General features: G+C 28.2%; 1 protein-coding gene across 3 annotated transcripts in view; it reads right to left on the reverse strand.

Annotated features, from left to right (window-relative positions):
• The window catches only part of LOC101238762 (uncharacterized), a 161,455-nt gene that overhangs the window by 104,911 nt on the left and 38,075 nt on the right, over positions 1 to 18,469 (reverse strand). For 2 of the 3 annotated variants that reach the window (XM_065800744.1, XM_065800745.1), the window contains 6 exons: positions 16,575 to 16,727; positions 16,116 to 16,268; positions 13,731 to 13,883; positions 5,544 to 5,696; positions 4,923 to 5,075; positions 4,425 to 4,577 (listed from right to left, as the gene is read on the reverse strand). In XM_065800744.1, coding sequence (XP_065656816.1) covers positions 4,425 to 4,577; positions 4,923 to 5,075; positions 5,544 to 5,696; positions 13,731 to 13,883; positions 16,116 to 16,268; positions 16,575 to 16,727 — 918 coding nt within the window. Of the gene's footprint in view, positions 1 to 4,424; positions 4,578 to 4,922; positions 5,076 to 5,543; positions 5,697 to 12,367; positions 12,521 to 13,730; positions 13,884 to 16,115; positions 16,269 to 16,574; positions 16,728 to 18,469 lie in introns of all 3 variants that reach the window. The other variant, XM_065800743.1, reaches the window with a different exon arrangement.

Consider the following 18,469-nt stretch of genomic DNA (forward strand, 5'->3'; position numbering starts at 1 on the left):
TCCAATGATGCCCTTTCCCTTTTAGACAAGGTGCAAAAAGGCATTGTAAACATAGTTTAACCTGCTCTTAAACCCATCTTTGAACATCAATTCTTTGGAATTTGCTTCCTTCATCTTGTTTTCCTGATGCATATAATTTGCAATCTTTTAAACCGTGTGTTAATCGTTATCTTGCTCTATAAACTTCATCTTTTCTTTTCCAGTACCTTCCAGCTCTAATAATGGTTGCTTGCAGCCTTTTGAAGATGTTGAAGAAAAAAAAAAAAGTAGGATTATTGAGGGGTTAAGCATGTAAGAGCATAAGGTATCAAGGTAATTTTTTTTTTTAACATTTTTTCTTCCAACAAGGTTGCAAGCAACCACTATTAGAGTTGGAAGTTACTGGAAGAGAAAAGATGAAGATTGTAAAGCAAAATAACAATTGACAGAAGACTTAAAAGATTGCAAATTATATGAATCAGGAAAGCAAGATGAAGGAAGCAAATTCCAAAGAACTGTTGTTTGAGGAAAAAAACTAGAGGAATAAGAGTTTTTGGAGCACTTAGGAACAGTCACATAAAAAGGATGAGACTTGATTGAATGACGAGTAACATGAGAATGAATATTAGTAGATGGTACAAGAGACACTAGCTATTTAGAGCAGTGCCCATTATAGTATTTGTAGAAAAGAGAAATTAGAAATAGGATTAGATTAACTATAGTTCATTATAAAAATAAACACAGTTTAATTGAAAATATACACAGCCAATTAAAACATTTGTTCTGTGGGGCCTAATAATTTAAACTAAAACAAATTTTAGTAAAATTGGTATTAGGTTGGTGCAAAAGAAAATTTGTTTTTTTTTTATTACTATTTATTAAATATAGTGAAAATTAAGAAGTCATTCGTCATCAAAATAATTTCCTTGGCTATCTATGACCTTTTGCCATTTTGTGACCAACTGACGAATTCCATCTCTGTAGAAAGACTGGGGCTTTGCTTTGAAATAGGCATCTAGCTGATTTTGTGAATCTTGATTTTCTTTGAATGATTTATCCCATAAAAAATGTTCCATTGAAGAGAACAAGCGGTAATCTGATAGTGCCATGTCTGGTAAATACGCAGGATGTGGCAAGACTTCCCAGCCTAGTTTTAAAATAGTTTCCTTGGTTCTCATAGCAACATGGGGCTGAGCATTGTCGTGCAGCATTATGACTTTACGGTTTCCATGACCCGGTCCAGAATTTTTTTCTAAGATTTTTTCATTCAAACATCTCAATTGTTGCGAGTAGCGTACAGCATTAATAGTTTGCTTCGGTTTCAGCAGTTCATAGTATATTATACCTTTCATATCCCACCATACAATAAGCATTACCTTTTTTCGATGAATATTGGCTTTAGGTGAGACAGATGCTGATTGACTAGGACTCAACCCCTGTGTTTTGTTGGAAGGATTATCATAATAAACCCACTTTTCATCACCCGTTACAATTTTCTACAAAAATTCCTTTTTTTGTACTTAGCCATATGAGAAATACAGGTGCTCAAATGTTGCATTTTGTTGTTTTCAGTCAAGTCATGTGGGACCCATTTTCCTACCTTTTAATCCTTTCCAATGTCGTATAATCGTCTTAAAACAGTCGGATGATCAACTCCAAGTTGTTCTGCTAATTCTTGAGTCGATTGCCGTGGGTCTTCTTCAAGCAATTCCTCTAAATTGTCTGTTTCCAGTTCCGGTGGCCTTCTTTATCCTCAAGATCAAAATCTCTGCCGCGAAACTTAGCAAACCACTTCTGGCAATTGCGAACATTAAGAGCATCCACACCATAAACAGAATAAATTGTTTCTGTTGCTTTTGTTGCATTTTTACCCTGCCAATTTTCGTACAACATGCAATGTCTAAAATGCATTTTTTCTATGGACATTTTCTAAAAAAGAATTATATATATACAATGTTATTAAAAAATTAGAATTTACAATTTAAAATGTGCAAAAAAGATTGCGCTTTCAACTAATATATATATTGTTTGCATTTGCACTACGCATGTGCATCATATTTGACTCTGAAATTATGCGAATTTACTTTTGCACCAACCTAATAAATATATCTTAAGTCAAGATGAACTATATAAATTTAATTGAACTGCATATATAAAAAAGCACAAGCTTTTTTAGCCTCATTGGGGAAATGCTTTGTTGAATCCATTAATAGGTATGTCTGTTATATTGGTATCATTAAAATATAAATTGGAAATGTGCTAATAAGACTGCACAGGTTATCAAAGTGCTAAAGAAGTGATGCAATTTTGAGGTAAAGATATAGATCTGAATTAGGTTTAACATTTTTATTAAAGCCAATAACATCATAGTATTAACAATTAAGTTCTTTAAATATGTTTCTTAAGTGAATCAGAGACAAACAAAAACTTGAGGATGTAGTTTGTGGATTCTTGCATGTTAACAAGAGTTCAATAGCACTAAATAAACCAAATACAGTTAAAACAATACCATTTTGAGGAGTTTTGAGATGAAAATTTTAAGTGAGCAAATCTAATTGGTTGCATTTAGCATTAGAGATGTGCCAGAACCAGTTTATGCCGAGTCATCAATTCTGAGTACCCAAAAGAAAATACCATGTCCGAGTCCAAGAGACCAAACCCTGCACCGGCTTTATATTAAAAAGTTTGAATAAAAACTTGTGAAATCTCTAGCGCTGTTTGCCTATATATGTCAAGTTTTTTGACATAATTTTTGTTTACATAATTGATCTCTTACACAAACAAAGACAATCAATGATGTCATGTACTGAAACTCTTAGCAATAAAACGCACTTGAATAAATTATCAATTCTGTAGATTGCAGTGTATATTATGCTGACTTTTGGGCCTACAATAAAATGAGCTTTGACTAAAATAAAAAAGTTAGTTTTTCTTGGTATTTATTTATTCTTTTGTTCTAATCAAAAATATTTAGCCCAAACATTTTTCTTTGTCATTTTCATTAACATGAACACAGCATGTCTCGGAGGTTTGGAATCCCTTTGAGGTTAAGTTTTATTAAATATTTTTTTGAAGATACCCAGTACAGATTACTGCAACAAAATGGCCAATTCCAGGTACCCATGCGGGTAAAACAGCCAAACTACCAGGTCAGTGGGTCCAAACTGGATACCAGGCACATTACTATTTAGCATGAGTCCATGAATTAGAGCACTTGCATAAAAGGGCTCTGTGGTAATCTGTTAACATTTTTTAAACAAAAATTGCATTTCTTTTAACTTCCATAAGCTGATAGTGAGAAATGTTATCATGGGTTAGGATTATAATGATTAGGATTATTAGTGTTTTATATAAGCACAGAGGCTTAAGAATGAATAAGAGTGAATAAGGATATATCGAATAAGACGAGAGTATAATAAGTAAGTGAATATAAAGCAAAGTGGATTTACATTAGAAAACAAAATCTATTGTAACGCAATTTGACAAATGTATTTTGATAAATTTATGTGGATTTATGTAAGAAACAAATCTATTATAACAAAAAAAATCTATTATAACACAATTTGACATACATATTTTGACTAACTGAATAGTAAAGAGGGTGGATAAAAAGCATTGTGGACTTACGTTAGAAACCAAAATCTATTATAAAACAATTTGACAGATGTATTTTGACAAATTGTGTATTAAAGAGAGTAGATTTAAAACAAAGTAAACTTACTTAAGAAAACAAAATCTACAATAACATAACTTATTGTATTTTGACAAAGTGTATGAATAAAATATATCTGTATTGCATCACAGAGAAATTATATGAAAATTAATTAAATAGTATTGATAACTAACAAAAACACAAACAACAACAAACAATATGGACTCAACATTTAGGCAGAAAATATTAAAATAAACATGAAGAAAAGAATAAAATTAAATGTAAAAATAATGAATAAAGTTTAAATAATAAACAATGGTAGTTATGTAAATATATAAAAAATTATATAACTTGAAAGATTATCTTACATAAGACTTATATGATTATAAATATAATCATAGTTATATATATAGATATGAAGATAGTTATATAGTATTATATAAATTAATTATACGTTATTATAGGTATATAATCTATATAGACGGTTAAATAGATACTAACATAATTCTATACAGTAACAAAAATATTTATCTTTAATCTACAAAATTATATTATTAGATGTATACTTAAATATAAATATCAAAATATGATTGAGTGGATAAATAAGAGAGTCTTAGTAATAACTATCAAAAAAAAATCTTTTTTTCCTAAAGATTTTAAAATAAACATTTTTGATTTGCAGTTAAAATTGTATCTAATAAAAACTTGACTGTAAACACTTCATGATATAAATTTAAAAAGTGTGCAATTACATTGCTTATTAAAAATATTATTAATACAACTAGTAACGTACCTGCACAGCTTAAGTTGCTAAAACATGTTGTGATATTATAACTTTCACCAACGCATAGTTTGCTATCATTGAAACAAATTCTTGATTTATTCTTAACTCCAATACCACAAGACACATTGCAATCAGACCATTCACTCCAATCTGACCAAATACCTTGAAAAATTTAGTATACATAATCTTAGTAAATTTTAAAATAGTAAAGACTACTACTTTCACATTTAAAAGTAACAATGATAAAACAATATTTAAACCTATTTAGCATTTGATTCAAATTGATATTTTGAAAAAAAAAATTATATCATTTGTATTCAACTTATTTTAGTAACAGTTAAAACTTTATCAAATAAAAACTTTTTAATTTTCAGTTAAAACTGTATGAAATAAAAACTTGACTCTAAACACTAATAATGATATAATATTAATTTAAATGTTATAAATTTTAAAAGTGTGTGATTTAATTGCTTGATAAATATATTTATAGAACAGTTATTAACATACCTGCACAGCTTACATTGCGAAAACAAGTTGATATATTATAACTTTCACCAACACATAATTTGCTATCATTGAAACAAATTCTTGATTTATTCATAACTCCAATACCACAAGACACATTGCAATCAGACCAATCACTCCAATCTGACCAAATACCTTGAAAAATGAAGTACACATAATCTTAATAAATTTCATAATAGTAAAGACATAACATTAATTCCTTTTTGTTAAGTATTTTCACATTTAGAAGTAATAATGATAAAACTATGTTTATAGTTATTTATCATTTTTTTTTGTGTACCTTGGTCATTGTTTTACCAAAAAAATGTGCCTTTTTAGATTGTACAAGCATGCAAGCACATTGTCAAGCAATGCGCTTGCATTGTAAAGAATTTGTTTTAATTTTCTTTCAATTATTTTGTATAATAAAATACTAATAATGAAACCATTTTAAATTTATTTATTATTTAATTTTTAAAATGTTGAATAAATTTAGACATCATTTGTATTCAACTTTTTTGATTTTCACTTGAAATTCAACTGTAAACACTTTATGATATAAATTTAAAAAGTGTGAGAATACAATACTGCGCTAAAATATTTATAAAACACTTAGTTACTTACCTGCACAGCTTACGTTGCTAAAACAAGTTGTTATATTATAACTTTCACCAACACATAATTTGCTGTCATTGAAACAAATTCTTGATTTATTCATAACCCCAATACCGCAAGACACGTTGCAACTAGACCACTCACTCCAATCTGACCAAACACCTTAATAAAATTTATACCAATAATTTTAATAGCTGCAATAACAAAACACTTTAGTTTTTATATCAAATATTTTTAAATGTAAAAGCTACAATGATAAAACTATATTTAAAAGTATTTTTAAATTTGACTTAAATTAAAATGTTTAAAAAATTAAGAATACCATTTGTATTCAACTTTTTTACGATTTTCAATTAAATATTTCCCAAAGAAAAACTTAACTGTAAATGTTTTACGTTGTATTTAATAAAAATTCAAGTGTAAATATTTTATGTTATAGATTTAAAAAAATGAGAATACAATACTTCAAAAAAATATTTATAGAACAGTTAGTAAAGTACTTGCACAGCTTATGTTGCTAAAACAAGTTGCTAAAAAAAATAAAAAAACAATGGAGACCGTTCTGATAATTGTAAAGAAAAATGTTTTAAAAATTTTAGTGGATAAGACATAAAAATTTTTAAAAATTAAGATATATAGAATGTTTGCCCAAAGCAGTTTTCAGTCGATATTTGAAAAAAAAAGTAAATTAAAACTATTACAACCAATACTAAACAGTGAGTTTTGATTGAATGTCGACTATCAACCTAATCTTTATTAATTAAGATTTCAAACAATTGTTTACAAGTTTATTTGCCTTTTTTATATTTTTATTATACATTTGAAAATTAAATTTATCAATTTGAAAGTCATAAATAATAACATTTTAAAAATTTTTTAATCATAATTAGATTGTATAAAAACAATACCTGAAAATTATGCCTTATTATTACATAAATTTAGGTCTGTATTTTTAATACCTTTAATACCTTCTACTCCATGTTGCCCATCATTCCTACTTTTGCTGAAAGCATGTCGTAAGAGATTTTCAGGTTTTATAAAATAATATAGGTCTGGCATTCACACTCTGAGAATATTATATTTTTATTCAGTATAATTTGTAAAAATTTTTTTTTGAATTTCTCTAACTGTCAAAGCTAGAGAACTAGGGTCTTAATTATTACTTAAATAAAAATATAAAAAATTAAAAAATTGTTCAACAATTTCAATAAAATTATTTGTTTTGTTTTTCCATATGATTTTTTTTTGCTAAATTTTCTTTTTAATTAAAAACAGCGGTGTAGAAATAATGCTTCCAAATTTTACAAGACAACCAGTTTTTGGTAAAGATAAATAAATATATATAGCAGAGAAAATAGAATTAGCCTCACCTTTATTTTTTGTTCTAATTTAACAAAAGTGGCAGTGAAATAATTATTAAATCTACTTTATTTCTTTTATCTTCTACTATAACAAAAAAGTTTATAAATTGGTATGTTTAATTAATTACAAATGGAAAAAAAATTAAAAGCATTCGATTTGTGGAGAAAATAGAATTAGCCTCATTTACGTTATATACAAGAAAATACAGAAAATACTTTGTTTTACGCTCATTTAATATTTAGTATTGCTTCCTGAGTTTTTAATGCCTTCAAATATGTGACTAGACATATTAGTCACAAGATTTTGGATAGTTCACACTAATCCGAAATGGCTCAAAACTTGAACTTGAGTTTCTGAAGAAACCCTTTAGGGGAATTAAAGTACACATGCTCCCATTTCAAAAAATGAAAAAATTGAAATCAAACTATTTTGTCCGAGACAGAAAATTGATTTTGAATTTTTAACATTTTATTAAGAAATGCGGGTTGACATAATTATTGAAAAAAATGATTTTGACTCATTCTAAACTGGAAATACTATCCAAATGTTTTTATATGTAGCATATATGAGTGTTTGGAAATTAACTTTTACGTTATTGTGTTTAAAAGTTTATAAAAATCTTTCTTTTATTAGGATTTTTACTCATTCCTAAAAAATCTAGTTCTAAACACCTCATTTATAAGTTCAAAGTATAAGTAATTATAACAGGACAGAAATAAATGCTTTTTGAATTAAGCTAAAAATGCTATATTTGTAGTTTGCACAATCTCATAATAAGGGCGCCTATCTGGCAAAAAAAAATTTTATCTTTTTTTGGGAAAAGGCATTGGCCTTTAGTTGCTTTGGTATATGACTTGTGTTAAATCAAGTTATTTCATTAAAAATCCCTAACTCAGCTAAATCCCGTGATGATTGCAGAAAAACTGTTTGCTTTCTTTGTGTGAAAGTCTGAAAGAGTTTTAACCTCCTTGATTGAGCAAGTCAAAGAAATATTTCTGATGAAATTGATTTTATCGATCAAAGGGTTCCCTTGGAAGTTTGTGATCGCTGCAGAGTTAACCTTCAAAAAAGGCACAATGGCAAAAATGTGACACTTCCAAGTCTTTTTAATTTTAACCAAAGTGAAACTCGTCCCTCAACAAGAGGCCAGGACTGTGATTGTCTCATTTGCAAAATTAGCCGCCTCAAGAGACACCCCTTGGAAACATCAAGCATTCCATCATCATCATCACCATCATCTAAAATCTGAGAAAAAATGTTCAAACTGCTTAACAATCATTAGAAGAAGTTTTCCTCACACTTGCAGTAAATCTACCTTCAGAAAGAATATGAAGCTGCTTGCATCTAAAATTTTGAAGGTGGAGAACAGATTGCATCATCTTTATTTCTTTCAAAGGATGCATCTCCCCATGGAACCATCAAAATAAGAAGATCTCGGGGTGGAAGACTATTGTCTATAACACAAGGTATTGTTTTGGAAGATATATTTTACTTTTTACAGATATATTTGTAATTTTACCTTTGAATTTAAACAAACAACTAATATTATGATTTTTTATCAACTTTCCATGGACAAGCCTTTGTTTAAAGGAATACAATAATACTTACCTTTGTACGAAATTGATGAAAAGTAAAAAAAAATTCTACATAGAAAGGAAAGTAGAAGTGAGAAAAATTTCATTTTTCTCACTTCTATTACGTTTTAGGCCCTGCATGTCGAAAGGAACTCTTCAAAAAAGAATCTGAGTTGACTGCCCAAGATTTAGTGCATGTGCAATCTAACACATGATTGTCCAATACAGGAATTAAAAAACTTGCTACAACTCTCAATTAAGTGTCAAAATCCAAAATAGTTGAGACCAACTTTCGTGAGAAATTTTCTCAACTTGGTAAGCAGCTTTCTGATCACTTCACCCAAACAACAATTAATGTTCATCATGATCAGAATAAAATCAGTCATCAAACAGTGGTCCACTGCAAAGAACTCTCTGCATTTACAGGTGAAATTTTGAAGAGAAGACAAGTTTTTAATGATCACATAGTAAAACTTGGCATAGATGGAGGTGGCGGTTTTCTAAAAATTACCCTTGGAATCCAGGAGGATCTACCATCTCAACCACTCTGTCCACCTAAAAGAAAGTTATTCACTTCTCAGCTTGGAAAGGACAATAGTGTTAAACGTCAGTTTCTTGTAGCCATTGCTGAAGATGTTCCAGAAAATTATGAAATCCTGAACCTAATTACACCAATCCTGAAACTAATTATACCAAACAATGTGAAATACTTTGTTTCATGTGAAATGAAAGTAGCAGAAGTGTTTCAGAGCCTTTGAAAATGCTGGCAAGGATCTAAAAAGAGCAAAGCAGTTCATTCATGATGTCATTCATGATGCCATTCAAATGTCATTCATGATCTCCTTATCTCTGTGGAAGATGGAATGCTCATCTTCATCTACTCCTGGGTGTTGTTAATCACCTCTGCAAAGCACTGAAGGACCGCTGATCAAAGGCTGATGAGTGGCCATCAGCTCTTCACATCAAATGTTAGCCTTTTCATGGAGGTCAATTTGCTGGGAATGAATGTCACAAACTTTTGAAAAACATTGATGTATTGAAACAGCTTGCTGAGAAAAATTGCGCTTTTAAAACATTTCCCATCATTGAGACATTCAGGAAATTTGACTCTGTTGTGACAGCTTGTTTTGGCAATGCACTGGAGGAAAGCTATATTGATAAAATCAACAGCTTTAAAAGCTCCTTTCTTTCTTCAACTTACAATGGTCAGTGTCACTCCAGAGGCTCATTCAGTTTTTTATCACATTTAAGACTTTGTTGCTCAGAGAAAAGAGTCTTTGGGGCATTACAGCAAACAAGCAACTGAGTCTATTCATCACAGCTTCAGTGTTCATTGGACTAGACTTAAAAGGCCCTCTCATCACCCAGAATATGAAATGAAATTGGAAGCATCAGTGGTCGAATTTAACAGCAAACATTTGTAGAATGTAAAAAGAAATAATCAATGTGATTTTTATTTGTTTGGAAGAATAAATGTGAATTAAAATTGTTTAGTGTTTATCATTTTAACTTAATTGTGATAAAAAAGACTCAATATAATAAATATTATGCTTTTGTTATATGCAAACAAAACATCTACAACTACCACTTAGTACACTAATGTTTTTTTTAAACTAAGGATTTTCCTAAACCCATGCATATAATAACGGAATGTTCCAGCTCACAAATAAAAATAACAAAAAAAAAAAAAAAAAAATAACAAAAAAAAAAAGTTCAAGTTTTGAGCCATTTCGGACTAGTGTGAGTTTCTATAGATATTTCATTCCAAGCTTCTCTGATACAAGTTTTCAGCTCCAAGGTGGATTCAAATTGCTTACCATTTTCGTAAACCTTTCTAGAAAGTATTCCCCATACATTTTCAATTGGGTTAAGATCTGGACTACATGCGGGTTATTCCATTACGTAAATATTTTTTTTGCTAAACCAAGCTTTTGTAAGCTTTGAATTATGGAAAGCAACATTACTTTGTTGAAAAGTGAAACTTTTACCCAACAATTCCTCACCATGTTCAAGCAAACTTATTTCTAATAAGCCAATGTAGTCCTGTGACTTCATTTTTGTTGAAATCCATGCCAGTTGGAGAAAAAGCCCCCCAAACCATAACAGCTGCACCACCAAAGATGCCTCTCATTCAAGTTTCTTTCTGCTTTCGAAGATCGTGCCAGTAATATTGATAGCCATCAGGACCATCTAGATTGAACTTTTTTTCATCACTAAAGAGAACTTGATGCCATTCTTCCTGCCAAGACATGTGTTCTTGCAAATTGTAATCTAACTTCTTTATGACGAGCAGCAAGTTTTGGTTTTGGTTTACACTTTTTCCAAACTGTGTTTGGATCTTCATGTAAGATTTGCCTCATACATTGAACAGATACAGGTAAATGTAAATCAGCACAAATTTGAGATGCAGTCATGTGCTGAGCAGCACCACGACGTACAATAACTAGTTTAGTACGGTTATCACTTTTATGTTTGTCACCACTTCCATTATAAGCTCCATAATTAACACCAATCTTGAAGTAATTATTACCACTTTTGGAGATCTTTTAATTTTCTTTGCAATTTCCTGATTAGATAAGCCTATATCTTTGTATGCTTTGATTAGTGCTGATTCTTCATTCGTTAAACACTTACCACATCCCATTTCAAACTAAGGTATCAAAAAGCAAAAAAACTGAAACTGAAAAACTGAAAAATGATAATAAAAAACAAGTCACAAATGTGTATCATTAAATCAAAATGTACAAGTAAACTGAAAATAATTATTGATGAGGCTAATTCTATTTGTTATCGCAAATATCAAGTATTATACACTCTATGGTTTTATCAAATGTACCGCAATTTAATTATGCTATATTATAATCTAAAAAGTTGTTGTTTGTAACAACAATTACATGTGTGTGGATACAAAAGATCAACCACACAAACTTGCTTACAGATTTACAAAATATTGGGTCAGTACATGGTGAGGCTAATTCTATTTTCTCCACTGTATTTTTTTTTTTACTAGATGCCAAAAGTAAAATAAATTTAATAAAAATATAAAAAAATAATAGATAATAAAAAACAAACATTTATTAAACATGTTTTCATATATATATCTTTATTATTTTAAATTAAATTATGTTTATTAAGGTTTTCATATATAGATTGTATAGAAACAACATATTATAACAGATATTATTTTAATTATTTTAAATTAGACAAGTTATACAAAAAAAACCAATAATAACTACAAAATCAATGAATAATAAAAAAGAAACAATATATTAAAAAAATGAATGAACAACAACAAAGAAATAAGTTATAAACAACAAATAATAATAATAAAGAAAGAGTAAATAATAAAATATATTGTATCTAGTACATGTGTAAGACAAAAGTTTTGAATAAAAGTATATTTAATGAAAACCCATTTTAATCATCTTCACACAACATTATCAAATTGTTATTGCACTTTTTCAGCACAACATTATTAAGTTTTTAAATCTCGTATTTATTTTATTATTAAAAATCATTTATTTAATACTAAATAAAAAATATAAAACTTATTTTTTAATAAATGATTGAAGATTTTATATGATGGCAATTATCAAATACGACATTCTTTGGTTTGTAGTGTTTTGTTATAAATATTATATAACATTTTTGAATAATTTTTTTCATGTTTAAATTGAAATATTTTTAACTGTTTGTTTATGCTGAGATAAAAAGTTTTTAGATTAATATAAATAGAAAACAAATAACTTTACTAATATGGTCCCATTTCTCAATACTTCTATAAACAATATAAGCATCCATGAAAGGGAAAAAAAACCAAGTATAATTACATTTGAAAACTAATGGCTATAACTCAAAACCACCTTTATGTATTGATATGAACAGTTATTAATGTACCTGAACAGCTTACATTGCTAAAACAAGTTGTTATATTATAACTTTCACCAACACATAAACTGCTATTATTGAAACAAATTCTTGATTCATTCATAACTCCAACACCACAAGACACATTGCAATCAGACCATTCACTCCAATCAGACCAAACACCTCAAAAATAAAACATATTTTCAAACACCTTGGAAAATTTTGTATACATAATCTTAGCAATTGTGATTTAAGACATTGTTTAAATTTTTTTTCAAGTATTTTCATATAAAATAATAACAATGATGAGATTTATTTCACTTAAGCATATTCTTTGCATTCAATTCTTTTGATTTTTTGTTAAAATTTCATTTAATAAAAAATGCAAGTGTAAATACCATATATTATAGATTAAGAAGATGTAACAGGCCTTTTGATGAATGAAAAATGCTTAATCTATTTGTCTAATGGAATCTTCAACGCTATAAAATTGTATATATTTGCTTTTCATTTTAACAACATTTACTTTTTACATCGCAAATTACGCTAAGTCCGCTTAAAATAATTAACAACAAACAATGTAGAAATATTATGTAAAAATCAAATGTTTATTTTGCTTCTGGTTCATTTAAATATTTTGTTTATTATCTTGATATTTGACACAATTATGTTTTGTCTAAGTGAATAAAAATTTGCTACAATTTGATTTTGGTTTATTTCTTGAATATGTATTCACAATTTTGCAAATTACAATTATTTTTTATTTTTGAAAAGTCAGCAAGTAGTAAACTTAACACTTTAAATATTCTAAAATTAAAAAGTGTGCAATAGTTAAGTTTTTTACCAGCAATTTTATGTAAAATTTAATGATCTTTTTTTTTACAAAACATTCGATATAACTTCACTTGCATTATTAATTTTTACTTTTTTTAATGCATGCAGTTTGTGCTCATTTTTTGATGTTTGCAAGGAATTTACTTCCAGTAAAATAAAAAAGTTAAATAAATAAGTTTTTTTTGTTCTACGCTTTAGATCATGACTAAAAAGCAGGCTGTTGATTCTTATTTTTCTTTTTTCTTTTTTCTTTTTTTTTTTTTATAAATATTTGTTACAAATATAATAAATATTGTTTGATATGATGGCTTTTAACAATATTTTGTTAGATTTTATGTATAATAACATTTTTTTAAGTAAGTTTTGTAAGATGTGTCTTTCTTTTTAACACACTGGATAATAAACTTACTCTTTATAATTTTATTACTTATGTTCTGAAATCTTTTAAATTTTTCAATTTAACAGAAGTTGTTTTAACTGTAAACACTTTGATTTAGATTAAGAAGCTGTAAGAACACAATACTTTATAAAAATATTTATAGAACAGTTATTAACATACCTGCACAGCTTGCATCACTAAAACAAGTTGTTATATTATAACTTTCACCAACACATAATTTGCTATTGTTGAAACAAGTTCTTGATTTATTCATAACTCCAATACCACAAGACACATTGCAATCAGACCATTGACTCCAATCTGACCAAATGCCTTGAAAATTTAATATACTTAACAAATGGGATAATAAAAAATGGGATAATAAAAAATGGAATAAAATATTAATTTTTAATTTTTTTAAATTTGATTCATTAAAGTTTAATTTTTTTCTTTGTCAAGTATTTTCATATAAAAAAGTAACAATGATAACCCTATTTAAAATTAGTTAAAATTAAACTTAAATTAAAATGTTTATAAAAAAATAGGCATATCATCTGTATTCTACTTCCTTGATTTACAGTTAATTATTTATTTAAAACTGTATTTATAGTTGATTGCATACAGTAGTTTATAAATAAACTAATTAAAATCAACACAATAAACTGCATAGACAATACAAACAAACACAAATATCTCCCATAAAAGATTTGTGACAACTAGCATAACAACGTACTTAAAAAAAATATTTTGCATAAAAATCTTAAAAAAAAAAAAAAAAAACATATATATCATAAAAAGAACAAATAAATTTATAAATTTGTAAAAATGACATGATTAGTAGTAATAATAAATAAATTTAAGTGGTACAAATTTAACAAAAACTTTTTTCCCCATTCCAATATAAAATATTATTTTTAAACACCGGGACACTTTTCGAGCACATGGTTTTATTGTCAAGGAAATTTCAGAGCAAGTTGGCTCTAAATAAAACATTTGTATTTCTATGATTAGAGCCTTAGGGCAAAAGCATCAATTCATTGCAACATCTAAGTTGAAATGGTAAATTTATCTTTATAAATGAGCCTTGAATGTTTTAGCCTTGGCCTTCCACCTTTTTCTAATAATTTCAGAACTTTGTTTTGTGCTTGCATTTTAAAAATCTTACTACAGTTGATTTTGTTTACATGAGTTATTTTTGTTTACTCGAAAGCTTTAGAACTTAATTTTATGTTTTAGGTCACGGTTTAAATTGCTATTTTTGACTAGTCATTTTAAAACAATAATTAATGACATGGTTGGTTAACAGGAAATAAATACATCCATATATTAAGCCATATAATTTGTTTTAACATTTTATATCAATTAAAACATTTCAAAACTTAAAAAAGATTTAGGCACATGAACTTTTCTTAAAATTAATAAAAGAATTTTAATTTTTTTTTGAATTAAAAAAGTTTTTATTAAAATATTTTTGTTTAAATTATAATTTATTATTAGGTTATTTTATATATTTATTTATACTGTTTTTATTCAACAATCTAAATCTGATGAAAAAAGTTGTTAGTAATGTCTTTTTAATAGTTTAATAGTGTTATTAATTTAAAGCATGCACTTTGAGCTCATTTTTGACAACGAATTTCATTTCTAGTAAAAAAAATAAAAAGGGTTGAATAAATAACTTCTTTTTTATATTTGTAATTAAAACTTTTGTAACAACGCTGTGCAGCTTTTAAACTTTCAAATTATTTTTATTACAAAACAAAAAAGTTTTTAGCTCAACATAAATAGCATAGCTTTATGTAAAGTTGCTCATTCATACATGAAATGCACTATGCCTAACATTTTATTACAAGACCTGATGTAAGAATACATCACTTCATAAAAAGGATTATGTAAAATAGGGATGTGGAGTCCCAAAAGGACTCCGGCTTTATATCTTTATTTTTTTATGGTCTCTGGTGTCCAGAAGCTCTAAACATGTTGGTTAATTTAGGATCTGCTATAAAAAAAAAACTATGAAGTTTAATGAGTTGGAACTAACTATTTTTAATTCCGGAGTCCTGGAGTCCTTGCCACCATTATACCTAAGGACTTCGGGTTCATAAATTGATTGTTCCTCTAACCTAAAATCTTTGACTTTTTCCCTATTAGTAGTCATAAGCTTTTTTATATTTTTAAAGCTTCTGGATACCAAAACTAGAAAGAATTACTCTTTTTGTGGCTTTTTAATTTGGAGTCCTTTTTGGGACTCTGCATACCTGATAGAACAGTTATTAAGGTACCTGCACAGCTTACATTGCTAAAACAAGTAGAGATTTATTCAAATGCTTTAAAATTGTCCACGAATTAATATTAGTTAAATGCTGAATATCTATGTCAAAAATAATAACAAAACCTGAAGTGTTAATGGAACAATATACATACAGAAGAAACTCTATTCAATTCAAAAAGGAATGCTGTCCATTAAGAGAGAAATTTATTATTAATAAACCATCTAATTTAAAACTTAAAATTGTATCTAATAAAAAATTAACTGTAATATTTATAGAACAGTTAGTTACGTACCTGCACAGCTTAGATTGCTAAAACAAGTTGTTATGTTATAACTTTCACCAATGCATAATCTACTATCATTAAAACAAATTCTTAATTTATTCATAACTCCAATACCACAAGACACATTGCAATCAGACCATTCACTCCAATCTGACCAAACACCTTAAAAAAAAATTAATACAAATAATTTTAATAACTGCAATGATAGCAAAGAGATTGTTTTAAATTTCTTTCAATTATTTTTGTGTATTAAAATGCTAATTATAAAACCATATTAGAGTTATATAGTATTTAATTCGTTAAAATGTTGAAAAAAATTAAGTACATCCTTTGTATTTAACCTTTTTGATTTTCACTTAAAATTAAATCTAATAAAAACTCAGCTGTAAACACTTTATGTTATAAACTAAAGTGTGAGAATACAATGCTCACTTCATACAAATATTTATAGAACAGTTAATAACATACCTGCACAGCTTAGATTGCTAAAACATGTTGTGATATTATAACTTTCACCAACACATAGTTTGCTATCATTGAAACAAATTCTTGATTTATTCATAACTCCAATACCACAAGACACATCGCAATCAGACCATTCACTCCAATCTGACCAAACACCTCAAAAATAAAACATATTCTTAATAAAACATTTTTATAATGGTAAGTAAAGGCATTGTTTTAACTTTTTCTTTGTCAAGTATTTACATTTGATTCAAATTGATAAATTGATAAATTATTATAAAATTAGACATATCAATACTATTTAATATTCTTTTGTCAATTGCTTTTGTCAATTACAGTTAAGTTTTTAAATATATCTTAAAATTAGGTGGAAACCAGTCTACTGAAGTCCAATTAGAAGCGATGTAATACAAGGATCAGAACTTGGACCCCTTTTTGCAATATTTATAAATGACCTTCCTTGTTAACATTTCCACATAACAAAAATATACACTGATGACAGTAAGACTTTTGCTGAGCTGGACGAATTCGAGACACTAAGAAATGAATTACAAAATGATGTAGATAAAATAGCCAAACGGTGTCATGTATGAAAGATGAAGCTTAATGAAAGTAAATGTAAAATAATTTGGCAAGTATAATAAAAAAAGAGAATATACTATCTTAGACTACAATCATAACATAAAAATTGAAGTTTCCAATTTAGAAAAAGATCTAAGTGTAATGATATCTACTGAAGGGAAATACAGTCAACATATAAATTACTAAACCAACAGAGCTAACAGAATGCTAAGTTTAAATTAAACACACTTCAGAAATCTACACCATCTCAATTGCTAAAATATGGTATTAAATTATGGTATTATAAGACTTTGTTCAACCCTTTCTCGTTCTTCTGATCACAGTTTGATCTCTCTAAAACTAATATCTCATTCTTCTTCATCACCTGAATCCCCCTATTATCGAACCTCTTACAACTACAGTAAAACTGACTGGGATTCTTTCCGTGATTTTCTTCATGATGGCCCTTTGGTAGAAATCTTTCGTCTTCCTGTCGAAAAATGTGTTTCTTACGTAACTTCCTGGATTCAGGCTGGCATGGAATCTTTTAATCCCCTTGACAATTCCAGGTCAAGCCTCACTCTCCTCCATGGTTTTCCTCACACTGTGCTGCTGCGATTGCCAATCAAAACCGTTACTTCCATATTTATCAGCAAAACAATTCTCCAGAATTGTTTTGCCGATAAATAATTGTTTCTAGCAGTAATAAACATGTCTGTTTATTACTGCTAAAAACAATTGTAAAAAGGTTTTGTCTAATGCCAAAACCCGTTTTTCTCAGGTCTTGAAATATCGTATCTCATTTTGAAAATCAGGCTCTCGTGACTTCTGGAGAATATTTAATAATATCAATAATAAGGGCAAATCTATAATTCCTCCTCTCTTGTATGGTTCAGACTTTGTCACCTGCCCTAAAGACAATGCCGAATTGTTTGCTAAAAACTTTTCATCAATATCATCTCTTGATTCCACTAGCTGCGTTCTACCTGATATTGCCAACAAACAGGTTGATCAATTGCTTGACATTCATATCACTCCAGCACCTGTATCTAAAGTGATTTCCTGCCTAGACTCTTCTACAGCTTGTGGCCTGGACGACACATCTGTTATTGTCTTGCAGAAGTGTTCTCAGGAGCTGTCGTCTATACTCTCAAAACTATTCAACAAGTGCTTATGAGAGTCTTCTTTTCCAGCCTGCTGGAAAGCAGCATCTGATATCCCAATCTTCAAAAATTCTGGAGAGCGATCTGATTCGTCTAACTACCGTCCCATAAGTCTTCTTCCTATCATAAGCAAGGTTTTTGAATCTTTAATTAACAAACACTTAATTTCTCATC

The sequence above is a fragment of the Hydra vulgaris genome, chromosome 07, assembly GCF_038396675.1.
Source record: "Hydra vulgaris chromosome 07, alternate assembly HydraT2T_AEP".
NCBI classification, from domain to species: Eukaryota; Metazoa; Cnidaria; class Hydrozoa; order Anthoathecata; family Hydridae; genus Hydra; species Hydra vulgaris.